The 19,638-nt window shown below is 40.3% G+C and overlaps 1 protein-coding gene across 19 annotated transcripts in view; it reads right to left on the minus strand.

Annotated features, from left to right (window-relative positions):
* Positions 1-19,638, minus strand: part of LOC108135750 (dystrophin) — a 165,673-nt gene that overhangs the window by 6,555 nt on the left and 139,480 nt on the right. For 17 of the 19 annotated variants that reach the window (XM_041709561.1, XM_041709560.1, XM_041709570.1 and 14 more), the window contains 2 exons: positions 312-571; positions 47-247 (listed from right to left, as the gene is read on the minus strand). In XM_041709561.1, the coding sequence (XP_041565495.1) occupies positions 47-247; positions 312-571 (461 nt within the window). Of the gene's footprint in view, positions 1-46; positions 248-311; positions 572-4,530; positions 6,558-19,638 lie in introns of those variants that run through there. The other 2 variants (XM_017278959.2, XM_017278946.2) reach the window with 2 other exon arrangements.

Raw genomic sequence — 19,638 nt, forward strand, 5'->3', positions numbered from 1 at the left:
ATTTTTAAAAATCCCGTGACTTTGATATACTCAACGGCATACTCACTCGATGTAATAAGGCACATTGGCGGCAGTGGTGGCCCGTTCCCAGGGCGGCTTGACGCTCTGACCGAGATTGGGCAGGGGTCCGATTGTGCCGCTGTTCGATGTGGTGCGTCCGTCGTCGCCGTTCTCGTGCGTCTGCTGGGCACCAGCCTGGCACAGGACCTTTTGGCGCTCATCCATCGCGATTTGCAGGAGCTTCATGCTGTCGTCATTTAAACAATCCAGTAAGGATGTGTGTCACAACATAAAGGACATTGTCTACTCACCGCGTATTCAAATCCTCCAGCTTGGAGAGGCAGGGTGTGGGCACCAGCACCTGGTTGGCGGTGAAGAAGGACTGCTGCTCGTTGCAATCATCCAGGAGCGCACTGGCCGTGGTCATCTTGTCCCTTAGCCGCTGCAACTGCTGCATCTGCTCGTTGGCCTCGCCCACGGAGGAGGGCGGCAGCCAGGCGGTCTTTGTCTGCTCGGCCAGGGCAACGCGGGAGCTCAGATCCTCCAGGATCTTCTGGAATTGACGCATTTTCTGTAAGAACCAAGCAAAATGGGTAATCAGTTAGATGAAATGGATAATGATCACTATTGTGTTATCCCTCGTGTTATCGTTTGTATTGAGGCTTGGGACATAAGAATGCATTTTATTTGCGTAGCATTACCATGCCACAAACAGATACCTATGGAAACTGCAGCTCTTTTATTGCCTACATCCATGGGCGCCTTTCACAAAATTAATTTCATTATGATTATGAGCTTAGTGGCGCTCACGTTGCAGTAGGGGCTTATTATGCCCAACCTAAGGGGATTAAAATGTTGGTCCAAGCTTGTCAGACAACATAAGAAGTAATGCCAATCAGTTCCGGTTAGTGAACATGGTAGATATTTTAAATCGGATTAGTTTGCCAGGGTGATTGTCCCCCTTCTTTTCCTTGCATACTGATTTCGATTTGTTTCCTTGGAAACATCTTTAATGTGCGCAATGATGCTGGGACCCAATTGATTTCATTCTCTAAAATTTTATATACACCCAATTTGTAAGTTTTAGGTAAGTATGTGCGAATCAGACACAGCTGTTCCAAGCCGTTGACTTTGTCTATTTTTTGAAGTGCCGCAGTCGCTTCTTCATTAGCAGTTAAAAGCAGCCAGCTTGCGCTTTAACGTTTATGTCCTTTGTATGCACTGGGTTGCCCAAAACTCCCTGCTCTTTTCTCTCACTTTCTGCACTTTCCGCAGCGTCAATTTGGCGCTTTTGTAACTCTAAACTGGAAAAGGCAGGTCCTGAAACAGGAGCAACAGGAGCCGAAAGGAGCAACATCTGCGCACGTTTCATTTGGCCCATTTTGACTACACCGGCTCCCCTAGAGTGTGAGCTCTCTGAGAAAATTTTCGCTTTTCAATTTTTACCTTGACACCCCATTTCCCATTTACCATTTACCATTTACCATTTCCCACATCCCACATCCCGCATCCCCATCATTTTCCATTTCCATAAACCGGCAAGAGAAACTTTCATTGCCTGCCGTTTTGTATGCAACAAGCAAAATGCATTTACCTTGGCAAAGCAAAAGTTTCTTCAGCCCGCAAGGAGTAAGGGTGTTCAGGAATCACCCACTCCTCCTCTTCGGGTTGCTTTTCTTTATTATTTCATTTAGTTTTCCCTGGCTGCCTTCGCTCTCTTTTCGACTGCACCCCCCATTTCTGGCTTCTGTGTAGTTTTTTAATTTAGTTTTCTTCGAGTTTGTGTTTTTGATTTGGAACTTTTGCCTTAGCTTTTCCAGCCTTTAACTCTTTGCGGCTCCCGGGGTCGGAGCATTATGCCCCATAATGCACTTGTACAGGCAGTTATCCATGCGTTTGGCTGGCCGTATTCATGTATTTTTCTTGTGCAACTCTTGTTTGTGGCATTTCCCAGATGCAATTGTTGCTTTGTCTTTGAAAACTTAGTAAATAATCTTTTCTTTTTCGGGGTTTATTTGTCATATCGGAATGGCTTTGAAAGATTGGTTTCTGTGCACCTTATCGTTAATGTGATTCAATAATATAATTATATTTAATTTATTTCTTTCTTAAAATAATAATCTTTATGATTAAAGACAACTCGTCAATGATAATGTAATTAACCCCTCTGGTTATTCACATTTAAATATTGTATGAGTCTTTGGTCATTTATTTTTTACCACATTTATTTTTGTCAGTTCTTCACCACCTACCATCAACCTACTGCTCCACTGCTAATTAAGCACACAAATTATTTCCTGCCGCTGTGAGAGCAACTCCAGTTGAAAACCCTTTGTGTGGAGCTGCTTTGAGCTGCCTTCGCTATTTATTTTTTAATTAGCGGAGCGGGAAACGCAGCCAACAAAGGCGCCCAAGGGCTGTAGCCAACTTGTCGCTTGCAATCAATAATTTGATGTTTACAATAAATATGCATCCCCCCCCATTGCTGTGCAATCGCAGCACCTCCGTTAATTAGTGGCAACAAGCCAACAAAGTGGCCGCCGCAACAAAGAGACAAGAAAGCTGTTTGCCATCGAAGTCATTATGGCAAAGGCATCGGGGGATGTAGGATGCAGGAATGGGACGGTGGCCCTCTGATAAGAGGGCAATGCACTTTTAAAGCTGCCTCCTTCATTGGCCCGTCGTCGGCAGCAAGGAAAGAAGGAAAGTTTAATCAGCAAGCGACGAAGAAAAGTCCAGGCTACATGCATTGTGGGCCTGTGCCAAAGGGAATCCCTGCAAAGTCAACAGGCAGGCGGACTACGGCTGGTGGGGTGCCATTTTTATTTTTTTTTTTGCCCTGCCATTGTTGGGGGCGTTTGTCCATGGCGTGTACTTAAAAAGTGCAACTCTGTGTAATTTAATACCATCCGCTAGACTCCATAACAATTCCTTGGCTCCGTTCCACCTGCGGCTGTCGAGCAGGAAACTTGGTTACATATATAAAGTAAATGTTATCGCCATATTTTCTATGGCATCACACAGAGAAATTATGAATTTTTCCTCCTTGTTTTATATTTTAATTATTATACAAAGAATAAAATGTTTACTGTTTATACATTTTTCTCTGGCCAATTTAAACTATTTGTTTGAATCAATAAAGCTTAAAGCTTTTGGGTTTTAATTTTTTTTAAAAGTAAACAAATGTTGATGGACAATTTTATTAATTAACTCATTATTTTTAATTAATCGAGAGCATTGAGCCAATAAATAAATGTTTACTGTTTAGGAACTGCCAATTTAAACTATATTTTTTAATCATTTACTTAATTACTTTATTATTTATTTAATAATCGAGAACTGTTACTAACAAATTTGTTTAGAACGGGCACCATTTATAGAGCTTATTAATAATGCTTTACATGCTCTATGGGAAATGCAAGGTGTAAGCTCAGCTATGGCAGCATTTTTCTGACTTAAATTGACAAATATGCGCGGCTGACATGGCAGAATGAATTGTCATTTAATGGAAAGGTTAGAGCTGAATTATTCTGCAGTTAAATCAAACATTTCATCAAACTGTTGCTCATTTCCTGTTTTCATGGTTCTTTCTGTTACTCCTTTACTCAGTGAAGCTTAAAACGGAAATCCTTGCTTGCAATAATTAATTGAAATTGCAAGTGAGACTGAAAAAGTTTCGCTTAAAGAAAGTGAGGGGCGGGTGCAAAAAAAGGGGTAAAAACGGAGAGAAAGAAAAACTCGGTTAGCTGTTTGCCATTTCCTTTCTTCTTTTTTTTTAGCAAGGACACGTCTACTTAAATAAATGACGATCAAAAAAAAAAAAAAAAGGAATCCGTTATGGCTGTGGGTGGGAATAAATCAAGATTTTAAAGGAAATGATGGAAACAGAGAGCTGGATAAACAGGGAGACGGCAAGGATTCTTTTAATTAAAATTATACATTAAAATGCATATTTTCCTTTTTCAATCAGCATTAAAAAAATTTATTTCTTTGGAGTGCTCAGAGAGTTTTACATTTTAAAGATGTATTATTTGTTTTGATAAATGTTGCATAAAGGTAATTGTACAACATTTACATTGAATTGAATATGTTCATTCTAGGAAAATTGTAAAACCTAATATTTGTGATATATGGAAATAGATATTTAATCATAATTTTAAAACAAATGCGTATTAAGCTGCATAATTTATTATTAAATACTTTATTTAATAATAATAATGCCATTCGATTTAAATACGTTTTATTTAATCTAAGAATGATTTAAATTTAAATAATCTTTTTAGATAGTAAAATCAATTCCGAAAATAATCAAATGAATTTTTAATGTTTAAGTATGAATTAAGCTAAAACTAAAAACCGAAATGGATGAAAGTCAAATGGAAAATATTTAAATTGAGTACAAAATATTTGGATTTACAATGTTTTTTTTACCACGGTATTGGATCATTTAATCAAGTGTATAGACTGAAATATTTGTATAGAAAGGCATGATCAATATTCCAGCCAACGACTGTTAGCCCATACACAAACCTCATTCTCATCGCGCAAAATTCCGACAACCTGGAGAAACATTCGCTCGGCCTCGTTCTGCGGATCGTAGTTGGAGTAGGTGTCGTCCACCAGCGTTATGTCGCCCAGGCGGCAGTGGAGCTGCTCCTCCGACGAGGACGAGTACAGCGACAGGATGTTGCGTCGCCGCTCATCGGCCACATGTTGCATGCAGGCAGCGACAGTCGCTGTCGCTGGGCGATCATCGGCAACATCTTCTTCGGCGGCTGCTTCATCGCAGCCACTGCTACTCAGTTGGGAGTAGCTCAGGCTCAGGCCGTCCATTTCCACGCCCTCCTCCTCCTCCTCCTCCTCCTCATCGTCGTCGTCGTCCTGCTCCATTTCGTGCTCCAGTTCTGTGCCACCGGTGCCACTGTCACCGCTCTGCGAACTGGCCTTGGTCTTGGCCACGCCCCCAACTGCAGCCGCCGCCCCTACGTTCACCACCACCAGATTGTTCAGGTGATTGCTGAAGCGGTGCGACTCATTGCTGCTGCTGCTGCTCCGACTGCGACGCTTCAGCGAGCGAAAGGGGGCGAGAAGGCGGCGGCGAGTGCTGCACGTGGGCGTGGCATAGGGCGGTAGAATCTCCAGCGCTTGATGATGGATCTTGGGTGCCCCCGAATAGCGTTCCAGCGACCTTGACTTCGCCCCATTGCTGTGGAGAACAGAGCGTTCAGCCCTTTTGGTGTGGGAATTTTCAATTATTTCTCCAGCTTCATCGCTGGAACTGTGAGCCATTGCTGGCGATGTTGCAGCCTGGCCACTGCTGGCAAAAAAACGCATTCTGGTAAATGTTTCCAGCTAGGCAATTCACTTTCGTTTAGGAGTTTTGCAGCTCTTGTTGCAGATATTGCTAGTGTTGCTGCTGCCCTTTTTCAAGCAATTGTTGCTGCTGCAGTTATAGTTAATGTTGCTTCTGCAACATATATTTCTTCTGCTGCTGCTACTAGCAATTGCTACTGCACTTGTAGTTGATGTTGCGGCTGCAACATATATTGCTTCTGCTGCTGCTGCTAGAACTGTTGCTGATGTTGCTGCTCCTCTGGCTGCTGATGCTCCTTTCTGCTCGTCTGCCGTCGCGAGTTAATTAATCTTGCTCTATGCAGATTTCAGGTTTTCGCTGTTGCTGCTGCTGCTGCTGCTGATGCTGCTGATGCTGCTGCTCCTCGCGAACAAAAAACTTAGGCACTTGGTTGCATCGTTTTAGGGCACATTCTTGCGTAATGAACGTTGTTTTTATGCGCTTATCTATTTATATAAACCGGTTCGACAGGATTCTGCGTTTATTATTCCGTTTTCTCTCTTTATTTCTGGGCAAATATGACAAAAGCGGCTCAAACACATACATACACACACAAATACTGGCAAACACACACACACACACACACACACGCACAAATATGTGCGTAATTCGTACTACAAATATGCCCCAAGTCAATAAGCCACTCAATTACGCCGAAATTTCCCAGCTCACGCCCTTCGTCGCCCCCAAAATCGCCCAACTTTTGACTAGCGTTAATTATCCAGACATCTTGGAGTTGTTTGTCAAGCAAAAAGGTTGACTGCATTCTGTTTACACAATTGTTGTTGTTGTTGTCGCGGCTCTGCCTATACCTATATCTATATATATACCCATCTCTATCACTCTCCCTTCTTGGCGGCTGGTGTGTGTAAATTATGTTGGGCAATATTTACTCGCAGATAAGCCAACTCCAATGTTTCAGTTAAGATATTTATTGTCTTGTCTCTAGGCTCCGTTTTGTTCTGTTCTTGGACCCCTGACATTGCCAAGGTGCGATAAGTGGAATGGTAAAAAAAGGGAAAAATATGAAGAGCAGGAGAGGGAGGGTTCTTTGAGAAAAGCCAATAAAAAAAAGTGGGATAGGTTAGTGGAACGATCGTATATTTCAGAGCAAACTGGGGGAACTTGGTACAAAGAAGGCGACGAAATATGGTTGAGGATGGGAAATTCTTGGGTTAAAGAACTGTGAGAGATGTTTTGAAACCGAACAACAAAATACTAGTACTAAGAAACTACGTAAAAAGAATTAAATTTTGTAAAAAAAAATCAATTTGCAGTTTAAAATTAACCATTTATTACATGTATGTATATAATTATATGTTTGATCATAGCAATATTTTTCTTTTATATAAATATACACCATGAGAATTCCAACAACGCAATATAGAAAGTTCCAAGCTCCTGAGACTTTTAATAAAGTTGAGACCCCCGAGAGACCTGAGTTCTGGTTTCAATGGAAGATTAAATACGGCTTGACTCTTTGGCCAAGTCCGTCTCAAGTGACTCTAACTAAGCAATGACCCCGCTTAAACCCCTTAGAAAAAACAACAGAAAATGTGCGCAAAGAACAAGCTTAAAAATAGATGACATTCAAGAACGAAAGAAATGACCGAACGAAAAGCGGAAAACCAACAAGAACTACTGAAAAAAAGTGGGTATAAGGAGTATGGCGGTAGACGAAAGCTCATTAAAAATTCTAAGCTGTAAAGCAAAACAAAGTTTTAAATAAAGTCGAAAGGGGGCGAAAATGGGGGGGAGAAGAAGTGGAGACAAGTAAACTAACAAGCCATTGACAAAGACTTCACCGCGCTGATGAGTGAATGCGGCCAAAAGCGTGGAAAGAGAGGGAACGATGGTGTGAAAGAGAGTGGGCATGTGCTGGGGAATGAGACGGCAGGAGGTGCAAAAGAAATGCCAACGAGTAATGCCGGTAATGACATTGTAACGGTATTTATTACAACATTACGACGAATGACAAGTGTCTAATTAGTTGAAGCAACATTCCACTCCCCTTGACTCATTCTCTTTTATACAATGCATCCAACTCGATTTGGCTTTGTATAAATTTGTTTTTTTTTTACGAAATTCTGTTTGGATTTCTTAAACCCTCCGAAAAAAAACTTTTTTAAAAAAGAGATTAAATTTGGTGGTATTAAAACACTTTACTTTGTATAATCTAGTGCTTATATTAAAGTGTCACGTCACTTCAAATTTTAAAATTTAAAAACTAAAGCAAACAGAAAAATTGCAAAAAAAAATGTAACTCATGAATCGTGCGTGAATATAATACAAATTATATTATCACGCGGTCATCTCTATGACAACTGCAGTCTAATTGGAAACTATTTGAAGGGAATAAAAATATTTTACATTTTTTGCATTACTTTTTTTTGTTATTAACATGGTTAAATGCATTACGAAATATTGAAAAGCAGCGCCGGCATGATGGTAGCATTTCAATTTGATTGATGTACTTTGTGGGTACGTGAGGGAAATGCCAATGCATTTCATTATAATTTTCACTTTTTTTCTCTGTACGTCCAGAGAGATAACAGTCTGCGTTGACTTGCATACAAAATTTCCCCCCTGTATATATATATATAGGAATATGAATTGATATTGATAGAATGTGACGCTGATGTGTGCGGAATGCATTTGTTCTTGCCATTGGGAAATGCAAATATTTTCGGTTTGTCTGGTAAAAGGATGCTAGAGAAACAAATTTGCAATAATTGAAATGCAACAGATTGAAGACACCTCCCTGGGCACTCAAATAATGCTGTGAACAAATAGATTCCGAGATTGACGACTGGGCTGCTTAATCATTCGCAACGCAGCTCATACGAATTTGAATGCTATCAAGTGAGCAAATCAAAAGCGTGTATTTTCACTTTCGGTTTTCTGGCGAAACTAATCCACAATGCTCAGCACACGCGGAGCAGCCAACTATTTTACTGGCTTACAAAACAAAATACCGACGCTGATAAATCACCAAAGTGAGAAAACCGTAGGGAGTCTCTTGAAAGACACCGAAAAATAAATCCGTTTACCTGCCTCAGATACTCCGCTTTTGTTTATCAACAACCAAACTAATTAAGTTGCCCAGCCGAGCTCTTCTCAGTCCGAAATAGAAAGCCCTGCGGTCACATTCGTATCATTGCACGCTTTGTGAACACCAAAAAAGATTCGGATTCGTAAACCCAGAGACAGAGAGATCTCCAGAACTTAGGTGCTGAGTCATGGAATAAAATCGCTGTGAAAATGGTTCAACATAAATCAAAAGCGTCACGAATCGTAGATCACCTCGAAAACTCCGCACCCACGAAACGAGGACCCAATCACGTGCTTACGATAATTGCAATTTGATTGAACCGACGCTCGGGCGGAATTCAAGCCCGGCTCAAAGTGCCCAGAATTTTTGAGCAGCCCCAGAGTCATTCAACTCGGGGGTAAAACAACAAATAACAAATAATAACCCGAATACGAATACGAATACGAATCATGCAAAGCCGCGTCTCTGGCGGATTACACAAAAGCCCAACCGGAAATTTCAACTGGAAAAAGAGCTGGAAAAGAAGCAAAAACGAGACACACACAAAAAAAATTGAAAGATAAAAACCTTACAAAATAAGAGCAAAAGTGCATTATGCGACCCTCGGTTCTGGGCTTTTGTTTAGCTGGTCTCGCTCTGTTTGGTTTATGCATTTTCACAGGGAAAGAGCGCTCTTCTAGCGCCCATCTAGTTCTGAGTGGCCGACCATGAATAATTTTCCAGTTGTGACTTTTGTTTTTCGATTGTCAAATCCCTACAAATGATGAACAAAAGAGTAAAATGTGTGGGCGAGGCGTTTGTTAATGTCTTTAATTGAGTTTGCATCTATGGCTATGCATCAATTGACATAACTGATATTTGCAGGAGATAAGGCTGATAAACTGTCTACGAAATAGTTTAATATATTCTTTCAAAGAATTTAAATTTTGCTGTAATTTGTCTTCAGTCATATTTTATCGCAGCAAAGCAAATCGCTTAAAATGGCAATAAAAATCAAATTCCTTTCACTTGCTTAACCCAAATCAAATCCAATCAATAAAGAACACAGATTTCAATTTAACCTTTTTTTTTTGCACATTTTTGTCAGCTTCGAACTCTGGAAAAATAGAAAAAGAAAAACCGCACAAAAAGGAGCGGAAATTTCATGCGTCATGCGGCAATATTGAAACCACAAAAGTCACTCGGGTGCCACGCCCCCTAAAATGCCAGTGCATTTCAGGACCCAAAACATATGCGAGAACATTTCCATTCTATATAAGAGACTGCCTGGAATTGGCGTTGAAAAATGATATCAAATTTGTATTTGCCTGGCACACACAAACTTGTCGCGCGGCAAATAAACTGCAACCGAGCGACCGACCAACTGACAACAAAGCCAACTTGGCAGTGCATTGCATTTGGGCCAACTTACCCAGTTCCAATTGCAGCTAGAGAAAAAAAGAAAAAAACAGAAAAAAAAGCACACGGCCAAAGACTTTTTGATGGCCAGACTGTGGACTTGCCCATGGCCAGCAATAAAAGTCAAGAGTGCCAAGCGACATGGAACAATTTATCACAGGCAAATGATCAAAACAAGGCGGAAGGATCGGGAAAAGGGGCGCGGAGTAGGAGTAGGAGTCCTGCCCCGTGGCACTGGGCGTGGCACTGAAGACTCTCTGGCTTAAAAACGAATTTTCATATCAATTTCGATGTGGCTTTGCCGGGTGGGTGGAGAGAAACGCTTTGGATTCAATTGTTGAATTTTCCGCACAGAACGAACATTTTGCCGCTGGCGAAAATAACGTGGAAAATTTACAAGATGTTTTCGTTGCGATAAATAAAGTTGCAAATGTGAACTGCATCAGCTGCTCCTTTAGCCCAAAACCCTCCATCTCGTTCCATTCACCTATTGAGGCTTTTCAAGCTGGCTTCGTTATGGCAATTTGCCTCAAATTGGTTGCTCTACGCATTCGTACAAATTGGGGCTCTGGATCTGAGTATCTGTATCTGCGGCAAACTGCTAAACTGGTTCAAAATGTGCCTGGCACAGGAGAGCTTTAAGACATGTTTATTGGCCAGTTACAAATGTTTCTTTTTGGCTTTGCCAGTGGGCGGAGTTTTCCCATTTCGGCTTTTTGAGTATGTGTGGTCCTCGATGCAATTAATCGACGGGGGTTTCCCCTCTGATTCAAGTAGTTCCCCTTTAAGGTTTTCCCTCTGTCCTGCCGCCAGCAGGAAAAGTAATTTTCACAGCATTTTATGGCCACGCATTTGGATTAATAATAAATGCAGCGGGGGGCGGAGGAGCGCATAATATGCGTATATTTATGGCACTAGTAAAATGTTATGAGAGATTCGCTTATGACAGCTGCCGGAGCAGAGCCACAATGAAATTAGTTCAAACTTTGTGAGTTTTGCTGCCATTAAAGAGCCTGGACCCCAAAATCTATTCAATTAGAAGACGAGTTCAGTTGACCATCCGGCGTGTGGAAAACCGAGAAGAGTTTTGCACGTAGCCAGAGAAGAACGTGAGCCAGTAGTGCATGTGCTGGCCATTGTTTGTGAAAATTATTTTATAATCATTTTATCACATTTTCCATCCAAGCTGCCAGCAGCAGCAGCAGCCAGAGCTGCTTGGAGTAGATTTTCCCGTGGCACACCTGCTGCCAGGATAGATCCTATCCTCGACCAACAACAATGGCCCAAAGGCTCAAAGCCAAAAGCAAAAGCATGCAGGCAACTTTTGCCTTGCCATTGATGGCTCAAACACACACAGAGGCACACACAGACACACACACACATGTCCGCCCGTTTATGGCTTTGAATCTTCATTTTCCTTAGACAATGACAAAAATGGAGGATAATAGATAAAATTAAGTGCAACTGCAGTAGACAAGGAAAGCAGGAGGGATCGCTGGCAGGGTTTTTTTTTTTTTTGTGGGGTTTATTGTCGCCCTTCTTGTGGACGGAGTCGGGGGAAAAGCCGAAAGGAAAGTCAGGCCAAGTCATGGATGCCATTAATAAAGTGCATTGAATTGGCTGCTTGACACTCAGCTGAAAATGGCGCCAGGGCCTTGCCCATTTTCCTCCTTTTTGGCCAGTAAAACGTTTAGCGAAATTGTCGAACAAACATGGAGTAATGGTGGAGTGAGTTATGTTACGGATGGGGAACATAAACACATTCCATCGATTGGAATTGTGTGATAAAATGCTTTGGCGGAAGTTCACCATTGTTTTTCTATGATATATTATGGGTATTTTCACCTTGCTCTAAAGTTTAAAGTCCAAACATAATTTTTATCGTTAAATATAAAGGAAAAAATTAAATTAAAGGTGTTATGTTATTTGTGGATCAGTATATAATTAAGAAATAATCGAACAGTTAGAGACAACAAGAATTTCGAAATTCTAATGGGCGGAAATCGTTCCAATCTTGTTTAACATGAACAGAAGAGTTCATTAAGACATAAATATTATCTAAGAAATATCAGGAAAAAAAGAATTAAAAACTCAATTAAAACATAAAAAGAATTTCCATAGATAGTGTAAATTGGAAAAAGAAATGTTTACCGATAAACGAAACAGACTTTAAACATGGTTTTCACAGGTCTTGAATATTTCTTGTTAAATTATGGAATTAACTTACTTCCGCTCTGATATTAACCCATCGAGCGGTTAAGCGAATCGAAGACCTGTTATCGTTATCACTTCACATCCCACATTCCAATCTGTTGGCAACAGCAGCTGCTTGTAATCAACTTTCCCCCACACCGGGGGCATATATTAGTTAAACAAATTGAATTAAACATTCTGGGAAGCACCCGAAGACCCGACTGACTGCTCATTTCAAAACCTTTAACGCCTTTTGAGGCGAAACTTTGCATAACCTTTTAACCGGAAAATTCGTGGGAACTAAGCAGCCTTATGCACAAACTTTTCAACTGTAATAAGAATAAAACGAGTTTTAACCTTTGCCATCTTCTCACCTCCTTTCTCGCTCACCATCAAATTTCATTAAAATGTTGCCGCAGAATTTTACCCCAATTTCTGTTGTGTAATAACTTTAAGAGCACCAAAAAGGGAATCGCGATTGACACCTACGCAAGGGTCTGGCAAAACAAACCCCAAGGACTTGCTTATCTTGGCCATCATCCTTATGCAGAAACAATAATAATTTTTAATGAGTTGTAAAGTATTTTTACAACTCTTCTTTTACAGCTTCACAGAGAGTTGGGAAAAGCTTGGCACGAAAAGCGAAAGTCGGGCACCTGAATTTAAATTCGTGGCGCATGCATATATTTATCAAGTATATTTGGTTATACATTATTTTTGATGGCTCAATTTCCGTTGCGGTGCCAACTTCCGTGCGCCGCCTTCAATGAGCCGAGACAAAACACGCCCAAAAACCGAACAACATTAAAAAATGCGAAAAAATATCGAAACCAAAAAACAAGCAAGTTGGATCAGTGCCCGGAAAGTTGGGTGATATGCGTGATTAAGCACTGACAGATGCCCTCCCCTTACTCGTTTTTTCCTGTGTTTTTTGCACCGCGCCAAGCCCAGCTTTACATGATTGTTCTCTCTTTATTCGGAGACAAAAAGTGAAGCAGAAAAAATAATGATAAATATGCTGGAATCTATTTTGGGGGAATTTTGTAGGCGGGTGTGTCACTTAATGACTTTTCTGCTGAATGCCAAATGAACAAGTTCCGCCGGGAGTAATTTGGAGTGGGAAAAGGTAAAGAGCTGGGGAGCTGATGAAGTTGCTGCGATGTTACATTGTTCCCCGCCGCGATTTTCTGTTGAAATTGTTTTTTAGTCACCAAGGTAACCGAACTGAGAGATGGCAGATTGCTTTGTTTCCAAAGTGGTATATTTTAGACAAAGCTTAAAATGTTAGGGTTTTTGTCCACAAATAAAAAGGTAGGTTTTAAAAGTAAGACACAAGAAATTATTTAAGTTTAATGGGGAAAAATGGGAAAAGAATGTGTACTCAACACTTCAACTATGTTAAGTGTTGGTTTTAGAAAATTAATTATTATTATAAATGAGCTTTGTGTAAATTTAATACAAATAAATTTCCCAAATTAGATAATAAATACTGATTTAATCCATTCTTCGCTTTTTTTTTGGCAATTAATTCAAGCGCAAACAGAGTTTTCATGTTTTCATTCCAGCTCAATTGAGGTACACAAATTCATTTTCAATTTCCTGATTTATTTTCCCATCTGCCTTAAATCAGCTTAAATGTGATTTAAGCCAGTCGTAGTATTTTCCCCCGCTTTGTGTTTTCTGCCGTTCACTAATTAAGTGAATCTAAGCGCTTTCCAAACAACCAAATGCGAATGGCAGACGCAACGCTTTAAAGCCTCTCCCAAGAGCCAGACATCGGAATCGATTAAAACCTGGGACGAAAGGTGGAGACGATTGGGACTCCGGGAGTCTATGCCTCGCTAGCTGGCCATCGTAATATATTTGCATTAACCCAGTGACACATTTTGACATAATCTGATTAATTGGCGTGTAAAGGAGAAATAAATCGAGCGGCGACTAATGAAGCGATGGCCGGAGGAAAAGCTGGAGAGCCGGGAGTAGAAGGCGACTGCCAGATGGCGCCGGGACCAAAGAACGCCCACGTGATAAGTGGATGGAATCCGAAAGGGGACTGCAACTATCTTCGCTTCATATAAAATTTCCAGCAATGCAATAATTTGCCTTAACGAATGTTGATAGCTTTTTCAGTTTCTAACTGATTTATACACTGAGGGAAAACGAGTTGATAATAGCAATCTTCGATCTTAAAATACTCATCTTAAATGAAGAACAAAGGGTGACTTGGAAATGACTATAAAATTCAACCTTATTTAGCACATAACAAACTTTCAACCAAAACAACAGAGTCTAATTTTTATGGAATAAGATAGTAAAAAGGGCACAGATCCTATGTTTAAGCTGTAATACATGAAATAAAAATAGGCGAATACATGTTTATGAAATGTTATTTTAATGAAGAACAAAGATTTTAATTTATGTAACAATGTTATTTATTCTTATAATGCATAACATTCTTTTGTAACAACATAATCAAAAGTCTTGAAATTTTCTTTGCTGCATTTTTCCGCCAACTCTAATAGCTAATTGATGTCAACGGCTCGGCGGCAGTTGAAACCAGGAAGATTGAGCAACCAGGCCAGACCGCAAAATGTTGCTGCTCCTATGCGACCGACCTGATCCGACTGGCCCAACTGCTCCCCGTTGGCAACTCTATCAAAAGACGTGTCAAGAGTTGGCGGGCGGCGTTTGGCTTTTCTTGTGGTTCGCGTCTCAGTGTCTCAAAGTCCTCCACTTAAACCGCCAACGCCGCAAAATCAATCAGGCATAGGAATGAATAGGCATAGGCAGCAGCCATTTGCCTACGACACCCTCTACTCCACTCGCCGTTTTCAATTTATTAAATGACATTTGCTAAAGCATTTTCGCCTAGATTTCTTTACACAAAATGTTCGCCGCTGGCCCCAAAGCATCATTTTTTAATTTCATTAGCATGGAGGGCAGGGCATAACCTACATCACCCCTCAGCACTTACTTTGGTTTTCTGGATTTTTTCATTATCTGTTTTTCCAATTTGCATTCATTTGCCGGTTTCTGTTTTCTTGCTCGCCCTTTTCCGGTTCATGCGTTGCTCGAATTTGAATTTTAAATGATTATTGATTTTACATTGCTAGGCGGCCAAACAAACTGTATGTACTATAAAGTTAACGAATAGCTTCCAGTGGCCTATTTTTAGCACATTTCGGTGGTCTTTGCTCAGGGTCAAATAAACTTGCTAATTACCCAAAGTGCATGGTTCAAAGTTCTCTAAACAAAAGCGAGCAGAAACCTCTTCTCTCTGGTTAAAGTAAAAAAATGTAAACAATTTCCAGCGATGGCTGAATAAATATTCATAAAGAAATAAACAAAAGGTGGGCGGTTTTGGTCTTATCCATCAACTACCCCAATTACTCAACTGGTCAACAGATGTTGTTGATTCTGCAGTTTGAAGGCAATTTTATAGATATTAAAAAATACATTTTAAAATTCAAATTCTGTACAGGTGCGGACTTTAATTTACTCAAAAATATTCAAAAGATTAAAAAGGCTTAAATTGGACCCAAAGATTATGGCAATTAAGTATACGAAACTATCTCTATCTAAAGCATTCTTTTGTTGCCAACATTTTTTGTTGTTTATTTAAAGCCAGACCATTTTAGATAAAAGCTCTGACTAATCTCACTGGCAACCCAAAACGAAGCCAAACAGCAGCTTCCATAAAGGTTATCGGAAAATGTTGATTTAATAAATAAATTGGAGAGAAATTGCGCAGCTTTGGATAAGGCTGAATGGATGGATGAGTGGATCACTGGGTGGGTGGCTGTTTGGTCACACACTGCATGTATTTATTCAATTAAAATAATCATAAAGAGAAATGTTTGTATTGCTGCTGTGCAAATATAAACAAAATAGCCAAAAAATATTGTTATGCATGTTCGAGTTCAGGCTATGCAAATAAAAATCAATACAATTAGTTTCAATTGAATTCGAGCAGAGGTGAAGAGGTGAGTCAAAAATGTGTGGCGTTTTGTGGATTGCTTAAAGATGGAATTTCCGTCTGTAAGAATATATAATTTCGCCAATTAAAGTTGCATTAGAGAAATTGTCGCTTGGAAAAACTTTAAGTATTAAAACTTTCTATTTTTTTTCCGGCAATTTTATACTAGTTTGGTAATGCTTCACGGCTGACTAAATACGCCGGATTCGATTTGGTTTGCAGGCTTTGATGCGGGCCGAACTCTGACGTTGATTAATGACTCAAGTCCGAGGGCGAGCAAACCATGGATAAGTAACTAAATTTTCCCAAAAGCATACCCCCTTGGCCCATTTCCTGGCTGAGTTCATTTTCTGCTCAATTGGGTTGTCAACATTTGGACAAACATTTGAGCTCATTAGAGCATTTAGAATTATGAATACTTGACTGTGACTTCAGACACAGATTGTGAGAGTGCCTTTTAGGTAATCTGTTTGCTCCAGTGATTTGCATAAAATGAGGCTCCAGAGTCAATAGAGGCATTGACTTTGGGTTTGGTTGGGTTTGGTTTGGTTTGGTTGAACCTTTACCAGTTCAGCGATGCGAACTTCATTCCTTGCGACGATACCTAATTGAGATGTCGCGCGAAAAGAGGCGCATGAAATTTAATTGAGTGCAACTGCATAATTGCTCAATTAAAGTGATTGTGTCAAAGCTGCAACGACAGCAAATGCAGCCGATAAACACGCCACAATTAGTGCAGCAATTTTTTAATTGATTGAAACACACACAACATCGACATCGACTCCCTATTGACAGCTGCCGCTGTTTTTCACATCAAGTGCGTGAGGATGGGCAAAAAAACGTATCTGCAGCCAGCTGGCTACGTGAGGAATCGGGGAAAACTCCCGCTCTGTCTTAGGCAATAAAGCGTATTGTCTCTGTCTGTAAATATTTCACACAACCACAGAGAGCACAATGCGAACAAAGTGAGGCTGCCAATTCAGATTACCTGAATTGCGCCATTTGCCAGATACTTTTTTCTGCAGATAGCTGACTGCAAATGCCACTTGCTCATTGAGATACACGGTTTGATTCATGCATTCAACTGTCGAAATGCCTTCCCTTAGGAATTTGTGACTACTTCTGGGCAGATATTTATGTATATTATTCACCAGACATGGATGCCTTAAGTTCTTCGAGTAAGGAATTTATCAACTTTTGTCAGTTGCAGTTTCAATTTAACTTTCCTAAGCCAAAAAATCGGTCGCAGGCAAAAGCTTGCACTTTTATAAATTTTTCAAGAAAGGTATTATATTAAATTAAGAAAAACACCAGGCACGGTTTTAAAATCTTTTTTTTTAAGAAATTTATTTTTTTTTTTGCTCAATTTTCATTTTTTTTTTTTTTTAGCTTTAAAGACAATAGTAAAGGTGATTTCTTAAAAAAATAATATATTTATATTTTTAAGATAACAGAAAAGTTGATTACAAACATTTCAAGATACCCAATTTATTCGAATTTCTTTCAGTATCTCGCCTATCTAAACTTTATGCATCTAAGATATTATTCGCAGTGAGTTACGTTCCCGGGAAAGATGTAGATAGTGGGACAGTCGAGTGAACTTTATTCCACACCCCGACGACAACAGCGATAATGCCCGACTTTCTTATGCAATCCGGCAGATACTTTTAGCCCAAAAACCCCTCCCCCACCCCATCGAATTGACATGCAAAATGTGTGCTATGGCGCCAGGCTGATGTCTGAGCTGCGACTGCCAGCCATTTATTTGGCGCTGGTGGAATTGAGTTGCATTTGCCATTTTCCGCCTGCAGTTGCCAGTTGCCATTTGCAGTGGCATCTGCGGGCCTATAAATAAGCACGTCACACCGTTAGCACCATTAACTGCATATTAATTGGCCGAAATAGACACCAGCGGACTGGTGGCAGGACTAAGCCACGATCGCCTGACATTTGCCCAAGTCTAGATTAGTATACACTGTGGCCAAAGAAGGCGTCGCGTGTGCGAGTGCGACTCTCCGCGAAATGGCAAATGACACTTGGAATGTGCCACGAATGACTCCTCACATTACCCACATTTCGGAGGCGTGGCTGCCTTAATTGTGCCGAAATAAATATTTACTCCGCTCGCACATTTTGTCGTGCTAATAAATATCAAGCGGGGGAGACAAACCAAGACAAGCGCAACATGTTGTGCGAGTATCTTGCGGATACATCTCTACGCTCGCTCGCACACATTCATCAGGAACTCTACGCATGCATAAATTAAGTGCAATTAGCATAAACAATTTTCAGCTTTTAACTAAACTGCGGGAGGGTAAGGAGGGGAATGGAACCTAAGTGGACGGGGTAACTTGAAAGGGGGAATGGCGAACACATGCTCGGCAGCCAAGGAAACAACACAAAATCTCTGGCCACAAAGCAAGACGTTCTGCATATAAGGCTGCGGCCAGAAATGCAGCTTTTGTGGATAGATTACTTTTGGCCAAATTTGGCTGTGAGTGGAAATCGGTCGGAGAATGATGAGGAAGTTAAAGCACTGCGAAATTTATAGGATGCAATGCGTTAAGGGTACTCAATAAATATTCTTTGGCTTATTTCAAAAGGTTTTTGATTAAACAAGAAATAGGGAAGGAATAACAAACTAAATAAATGCAATATAAATATGTCACCAACATAATCTTCAAAAATAAGGATTTTATTTCACAGCAAGTAATTCTAAGGAATTATCCTTACTCATCGCAGAATTTAATATTATTGACATGTTATAAAAACAAAATTCACTTGAAAAATATTGCATTCTCCCCTTTTTATTTGTTCAATCCAGTGAATACCCTCACCACGACCCCTACAATTTGTTTGCCTGATGATTTCATAATGCAGCTGCAGAAGTTTCAAGTAACAAAATTCGGATCTTCTCTGTTCTGCGACCAGAACTTCTTTATCGAAAAGCTCTTTATGTATACACATTCATGTACTTAACATCCAAAGTAACCAAAGTCCACCGAGGAAGAACAGAACCCCCTTCGTCGTGGCATAACAAGAGATCCAAATGGAACGCAATAAAACAGAAGCACATGGGGTATCCGATCTCTGTCGCTGGTGTTTGTTTACACAGTTTTACATACGGCGGTACATATGCACATGCACATTTAAATATGACGTTTAAATGGCGTTTAGAGTACGTGAAATGAACGAAAATGAACGAAAATGTCGAGCACATGGCAAACAACAGGGGCAATCGCGAAATTCGCAGACTGTGTACACAAATAAGTGAAGCACTCACATAAATGAATAAGTGAATTTGAGAAATTTAAATGAAATTCCCGAAAGGGGAGACGTGTCTTGGGATCGGGAAAAGCGCCGCCTCATCAGAACCCGAAACCAGACTGCAAAATATATATGATGATAACTACTGAAAGCCGATCTTTGTGTGGGAACTGGGCTCCCAATCGTTTATATTAACGTCGCCCAAGGTCGAATCGATTTGGGGTTGTCAGAAATCGTCAGTGTCAATAGGTTGAACTAGATTCCCCGAATGATGAAAGCGATGGTGATTGTGTTCGCCTCGAATTCATCCAGCTGACAGCTGTATAACAATTCCTTAATTGGTCATTGCTCCGGGCCAAACCAAAACAGTACAAGGAAAATCAAAATGTTTTGTGAGTC

Source organism: Drosophila elegans, unplaced genomic scaffold (assembly GCF_018152505.1).
Source record: "Drosophila elegans isolate 14027-0461.03 unplaced genomic scaffold, ASM1815250v1 contig_476, whole genome shotgun sequence".
NCBI lineage: Eukaryota > Metazoa > Arthropoda > Insecta > Diptera > Drosophilidae > Drosophila > Drosophila elegans.